Genomic DNA, 6937 nt, shown 5'->3' on the forward strand with positions numbered 1-6937 from the left:
GGAGGGGTTCCGTCTCGGTCACTACACCAGTCCAGACCAAAGGCACTGGCTAAAAGGCCACTGGCCAACCTGTGAAACAAGAAATTATACAGTGCCTTTGAGAGGGTTTGGACACACGAGAAATATATTGATCCAATCATGAGCTGTGACGGTCGCAGCCCTGATGGAAAAAAATACCACATGACCAGGCACAGGTGGTAAACTGATTTAAAGGTAGTGTACATATTTTTGTTATGGCGCCCATTTACTCCCCCTATGCCCTGTCTCCCCACTCACTGTTGCAGTTAGTCTAGTAATGTAACTTAATTTCTAAATTACTTATTTACAATGGTGGAAAGAGTGCTGAAAATCTGCACTACAGTACAAGTACTGCTACATCACTAAAATATTACTCAAACACAAGTAAAAGTAATGGTTTAAGAAAAATACTTCACCAAAAATATTTGTCTAAAAAAATATAGTTTTTAACTCTTGATGTTTAATACATTATCGATAACAGCTATTCATTCAAAGGGGTTTCTGTTTCTCCAAACCTGGGTTGCACATTTTATTCGTTTTCCAATAGTGGAAAATGCTAACAATCTACTGACCATTAATAACTTAAAAGATTTTTTTTTAAATCATTTTAATTTTTTTCTGTTTTGTTTTGACAAAACAATGCCAGATGAGGTGCAATGACTGCCATTTCTAATTGACTATGAGACTAATTGACTATGAGTATGACTAATTCATACATTCTACTTGGTTAAATTTTCAATGGTGATTAATTGATTAATGATTAATCATTAACATACTTACCCTAAACCTGTGCTGCTTCAGTTTTTAGTTTTTCATCCATATATTCCAGTTTTCATTGTTGACTACAAAAATGCAGATGAAAGGTTTGATCAAGTCTTGTCAAATAAAGTCCTATCAAAAGTCAATATATCAAAATATAATTTTAATAATTTTATTTTTCTGTTGATATTTTGCTTATGGCACATTTCTATGGTTTGGAAAAATTAGGGATACCTTGCCAGCGACCCCTGGTGCGGGTACACAAATCAAGCACAGGTTCTGGAGATCCTCCCTCATGAGATTTCGAGGGTCAAACATTTTTTTCTGCATTCTGGTAAACTTTTATGCATCAAATTGTGCTTTTTATGCATTTTCCCTGCTACTTTACATGAATGTAAAGGAAATAAAGAGTTAATAAGAGAGGGGCAAATTACATCCTGTAAAGGGCAGTGAATTTTAATTTTCAAAAAAGGAAAATCCTGTAGGACAGGTGGCAATCCTGTGCATTTCCCTTCTGCATTTTGTGTTTAGCATCTTACAACAAACTGTCATCTGATAAACCTGGAGTTACGTAGTATTCCAGAGTACTTGTTGGTTTTGGGCAAATTTATGAGAAAGCTGCTGTGTTTTTAACATGAAGCACACACAGTTCAAAGAGATTAGGAGGAACCAGTGCATCAGCATTGGCCCACATGTAGAGTTTGCCCTAGGATCACCTAGCTGGTTAATGTGGCCCAGAGAAACATTGACAAACAGAAATTTCAGAAATGGTAATATTTAATAATATGTTTTTAAGCACGTATTAGTTTGACTCTACCGTTGAACCAGACACAGTGCTTTAGTAGAATTTTAAAAGGACAATTTGGCACTTTTACTGTGGAAGTCCAATAGGTAGTGCAAGTAAATGTAGTCATATGAAGGAATAAATTCGTCAGTATGTGCTTTATTGACTAAGAAAGCTGAAATCTCCTGCTGCAAAAACTGTTGTTCAACAGGCTAGAACAGTTTGCATGTCTAGTCTCTGCCTCTGGGTCACCAGGGGGCGTAATAGATGTTTTTTGTCACCTAATGCTTTGTTCTTGGCCAGCACAGTTGCAGCCATAGGCTAGGGTGGAGATACAAAACAACATGCATGGGTGTCAGAAGCTTGTGCGCAATGCATCCTGGTACATGTAGGCATGGCTACACAAGCATTAGAACTCTGCTTTCTTTTTCAGTATAGTACTGAGGACTTTGTTGCTTCAATTGACTACATTTACCAACAACACTGATTGGACATCCCCATGGAAAGTTTCAGTTTTTTCCTTAAGCGTTTCCTCTGCAAAAATAAAATTATTAATATGGTGTCATTCAATAGTTGATAAATAAAAACTCTTTGGGATGGAGTTTGGAATGTAATTTTTATGGAAATTATTTCTTAATCCCACAATTAAAGAAAAGTAACTTAATTTGTTACCCAATATCACATCTTCATTCATCTTTTTTTCCTGGCACAAATCTCTTTGAACAGGCATCACACAGACACATTTATCATTATATTATAAATTTAAAAACTGTAATATGATAGGCTCTATTTTTTGTTTTCCATTCTGCCACTATTGCAAAACATGAAACTTAAAATGTAGGTATGAAGTCAGATAATTTACATTTACGAAGTCAGATAATTTACATTTTAACCACAAACTTCCAAAATATTTATATATGCAGTGCAAAACATGACCAGGCAATAAGGATATAATATTTTAATAAAAACTTTGGTATCAATAACATTCTGTCCAATAAAAATAAGTGTGTAACCCTCAGTGATGTCATGAGTCACACAAGGGGCTCACAAACTGTTTCTCCAGAATTTCAGGATACAATGCAGGTCCCATCACACTACCATGAATTCATTTCAATGTAGAAAAACAATTTCATTGTGCACTTTCATTAGGATTCATTTGAGTGTGAAAAAATAAGTCAGTGCAACAGACATGACCAAAATAAGTTACATTTGTTTTGATTTGTCTGTAATTTGCGATTTCTTTTTAAGTCTTACAGTTTGCATTGCATGTTCAGTTGCATTTTCTGTTTCTCCAGGCTGCAAGAGAATTTCTCCTTCACGATGCTAAGGTTACAATCTGAGTTGCTAATCCATTTTCCCTGTAAATCTCAATTTGTCCCATTTATCACATTTTTTTTAACCACAGCTTTTTGTAAATTGTGCAGCCTATGCAAGGGAATCTGCAAAGACCATACATGTGTAGATTAAGAAATCAAGACAACAGCAGATGTCGGTGTCACCTTATTCTCTGTTATTACAAAATGAGGAATGGACCTTGTAGGTGGAATATCTTAGAATCAATCCAGCAGTTCAGGGGCAACAGGGTAATTTCATGACCAAAAAATAAAGAGAAACAAACTCCATTAACACCCACTTTCCACCCTTCACTACATTTGCCCCCCCAAGTTGGGTTGTGTCCAGATCTCAGGGAAAGGATGCACAGCAGCCACAATTACCCCTGGGAAATAAAGGACAGAGTTTCTAAAGGAGGGACAGACAACACCTCTGGCCACACCTCCTCAAAGCTCGTCTTTCTGCTTTACTTCCTCGTCATCCCCTTCTGAAAGGGCCTCCTCCGCGTCTTCCTTTGTGTCTTCTTCCTCGTCCAAGTCTTCATCCTCTTCATCCTCCTCTTCGTCATCAGCTTCAGTGTCTTGCTCTTTGTTTTTCTCTTCCTCTTCTTTTCGTTTCAGGTCATCTTGCTCCTGTTTCATTTTCCTTTCTGGTTCCTGTAATGACAGTTTAAGAATATTTAAGCCGTTTATTCTAGAACTGCAACAATTAACAGATTAATCAATTATGATTCTATTATTAAATTAATCACCAATGTTTTTCCTAATCAATTCATCAGTTTGAGTAATTTTTTAAAGAAAAAGCTGCAGCTTCTTAAATGTGATTTTTTTTCCCTCCTTCTTTGTGACACTAAGCTGACTATCTTTGGGTTGAAGGCATCAAGACATTTAAGGAGGTTTTTGACCATAATTTGATATTTAATACATCAAACAATTAAGCAAAAATTGACAGATTAATTGACAATGAAAATTGCAGCCCTAATCTATTCATATATCACTGGCAAAGGTTTCATGTGTTTTACAGATGACAAGAATACCAGCATACCTTTGTTGCACCCCATGTCTCCTCTCCAATGTCTGCTGCTTCCTTCACATCATCTGTGATCAGGAAGTTGTCAAAGATGGTACCAGATTTCACCTGAGACAAACAATAATATATGTTACAGTGTAGTTAAACCATAATTGTAATAATAACATTATTATATTCAAAGAAGGTCTCTTTCTCTCACCTGCCAAAGATCAAGACCTATTATACCAATGTTGTCAAACTTGTAGATGTTTGAATCAGGGCTGTATTCAGGGTTGTCAATCTCAGGATGCACCCAGGATCCTTTGTAATTGGGGTTGTCGATCTGTTTGGGTTTCCATTCTCCCTGCAATACACAAAAGTATTTAATCAGGCTGTGAAGGCATTAATAGTGTGAATGTTACAAGGGATAGCTCATATTATTTGTGGTGGGGTTGAATGAGGTGCTTATCCATTATCCAGTGAGTGTAATCCTGACAGTTTAGAGTAGCAGACATGAGTATTGGTAAACAAGACTAAGCATTGTACTGCTGTGAACAGGGTCAGCAGGAAAACATATTTTAGCCACTTAAAAAACAGTTTTAGTCAATATTTAAAATATTTTCACTGCTTTACCTTGCTGTCCGACAGCTTCTTCCATCAGTAAACCACTGTTATATAAGCTAAATATGACTCCAAACCAACAAAACTTTGTTGGTGAAATCAGCAATTTTACCCTACAGATCTCAGGGGTTGGTCATCTTCCACTGCCTCAATTTGTTAGATTGTTTTTGTTATTGTGTAACTTTAGTGAGTCCAAACTAATTCTTAAAAAACAGATATCTCACACAATAACACAAACAAACTAACTGATTGAGGCAGTGGAGGATGTACAACTTCCCTGATCTGCAAGGTAAAATTACCGTTTTTGTCAAAGGAGTCTGGTTGGTTTTCAGAGGACACATACATACCTCATACAACCCCGCTTCAAAAGAAATCTGAACTACCCCTTTAAACATTTCTCAGGCAGACAAGATTACCCTAAACATAAGCTTTAGTCATAATTATCCAACTTTAACCTACCTTGTATTCTGGGTTTGGGATCATGGGTGGCTCCCACTCTCCATCCATATCCTCGTCCCAGTCCTCAGGCTTTTTAGCATCGGGGTCAGGAATGTTTTCAGGTTTGTCCCAGTCCTAAGCAAGAAAAAAAATCCCACAATGGAAGTTTAAGTAATGAGGCTCTTTAAATCCCAGGACTACTGGGGAAACCAGTGAGAGAAAAAAATTGAAAAATACTCCACTTATTATAAGCATTTCCCATGAATAGCACTTTCAGTCAGAGAAAAGTGGATATGGCTATATTATTACTTCATTACATTAGTAAACTTATTCACCTCAGGCTTGGTGTCAGCAGCATCATCAATCTTGGCACGATCATCCCAGTCCTCTGGCTTCTTGGCTTCAGGGTCCTTGATTTTCTTAGGAGGTAACAAGTCCCAGTCATCCTCCAGGCTGCCTGATTCAACCTTCTCATTATCAATCTTCACCTCATAGGTCTGATCTGGATTCAGGATCAGCGTGTACAGGTGGGTCAGCTCGTCATCCTAGAAGAAACACAAGTGTATATTTTAAGCCACTGGTGCAAAGGTAGTGAACGTTTGTATATTCTCAGAAATATTTTTCCCCCCATTTAAAATGCCAGAATTACCTTGCACTTAATCTCTTTCTTGATGAGGTGATTCTTGCCCTTGTAATTGAAGATTACATGGACTTTCTTGGTGCTGTAGCCGCAGATATCAGGGCCTGGGTGACATGAATGTAATTACTAGATGTTCCAAATCCTGTTATTGTAGCTAATTAATTATAATTGTCCATTAGCATGAACATCATTACTTACCAAACATGATGTAATATGAGGATTCTCCATGCATGTCAGTCTGCTCCAAGTCAGCAGGGAAGACCTTCACATAGCCACCACCACAGTCAATCTTCTGCTCATGCTTGACAGTAAATTGAATAACCAAAGACTTCCCCTCGTTGCTGAAAGGCTCAAAACGGGCTGAGGTAGCATAGAAACGGGCATCCTGGCTTGTCTGCAGACCTGAAAAACGAAAGTGAAAAAAAAAAAAGAAATGGCAAGGCAATCATAAAATAGTTTCTCTTTGGTGGTATGGGAACTGTGCTACAGTATAGACATCAAGACCCCCCCCCCCGTTCTTAATCAACACACGTGATTGAGTTTTATATTAAGTACATTAGAGAACAAAACGTTTACCTTTATCTTTCTCAGCATCTCCATAGAAGTTGCCAGCCGTTAGTTTCCACTCTCCATAGTCAGATTTGTGTTTGGAATTCATCCAGCGACTTCTCCATTCATCTGCACAGAAAAAGCAAAAAAACAAAAACAAAAACAAAACAAAAAACAGTAAGATGACGTTTAACTCTTCGGGTACCATTTTCAAACACATGAAGATATTTCTTGAAAATCATATTAACCAAATGTCCATTTTTAAAACACTCAAAACGATGAAAACTGTTTTCATACACATTCACATTGCAACTTTTAGGAAATAACTAACGCTAGCAAGTTAGATGTCAGAGTATTGGGTTAGTACTGGGTAACGTTTGCTAGCTTTGGGGCCTTGCTAAAGTTAGCTGCCTAACAACCCAGTTGAAGTTATGAAACTGGGAAGGGGGGTATTTCTCACAAAATCAGCCATTAACAAAAGAAAGAATCGTGAAGAGAACAGGTTTGGAAGAGAAACTCGCGACGAAAATTGTGACAAAATGATGGCTAACGTTAAAGCTAACATGCAATGAATTAACAGCTAACCTCCAGCAAAACTAGTTAACGTTAGAAAATTTTAGACCAAACTTACCACCGTCCAGAAACTCCTCCCGAAAGTAAACTTTTGCATGTACACAATAAACTGTTAATATTACAGCAACTAGACCCAAAGTCTGCATTTTCACCATCTCAGCTCTACTTTCCACAACTGACTGTGTCCTTGCTAAGTGGTGAATATCTTGTGGAGA

General features: G+C 37.4%; 1 protein-coding gene across 1 annotated transcript; it reads right to left on the bottom strand.

Moving 5' to 3' along the window:
* Nucleotides 1-2504: 2504 nt before the first annotated feature.
* On the bottom strand, nucleotides 2505-6937 carry calr3b (calreticulin 3b). Its single transcript, XM_084731545.1, has 9 exons — nucleotides 6781-6937; nucleotides 6177-6278; nucleotides 5799-6002; nucleotides 5610-5704; nucleotides 5296-5505; nucleotides 4982-5095; nucleotides 4122-4265; nucleotides 3938-4030; nucleotides 2505-3549 (listed from the first exon to the last, which is right to left on the bottom strand). Exons 1-9 carry the CDS (start codon nucleotides 6875-6877, stop codon nucleotides 3340-3342), a joined length of 1269 nt encoding a protein of 422 aa, XP_084587671.1. The 5' UTR covers nucleotides 6878-6937; the 3' UTR covers nucleotides 2505-3339.

This window comes from Lutjanus erythropterus, chromosome 12 (genome assembly GCF_056507025.1).
Source record: "Lutjanus erythropterus isolate fLutEry1 chromosome 12, fLutEry1.hap2, whole genome shotgun sequence".
Classification (NCBI taxonomy): domain Eukaryota; kingdom Metazoa; phylum Chordata; class Actinopteri; order Lutjaniformes; family Lutjanidae; genus Lutjanus; species Lutjanus erythropterus.

Excerpts from the sequence above, each read along its gene's own strand:
- calr3b (XM_084731545.1), bottom strand. The coding sequence starts at position 6,877 with ATGGTGAAAATGCAGACTTTGGGTCTAGTTGCTGTAATATTAACAGTT. Across the intron at positions 5,705-5,798 it reads CTCATATTACATCATGTTTG|GCCCTGATATCTGCGGCTAC; the intron begins GTAAGTAATGAT and ends CATGTCACCCAG. Across the intron at positions 4,266-4,981 it reads TCCCAAACCCAGAATACAAG|GGAGAATGGAAACCCAAACA; the intron begins GTAGGTTAAAGT and ends TGTGTATTGCAG.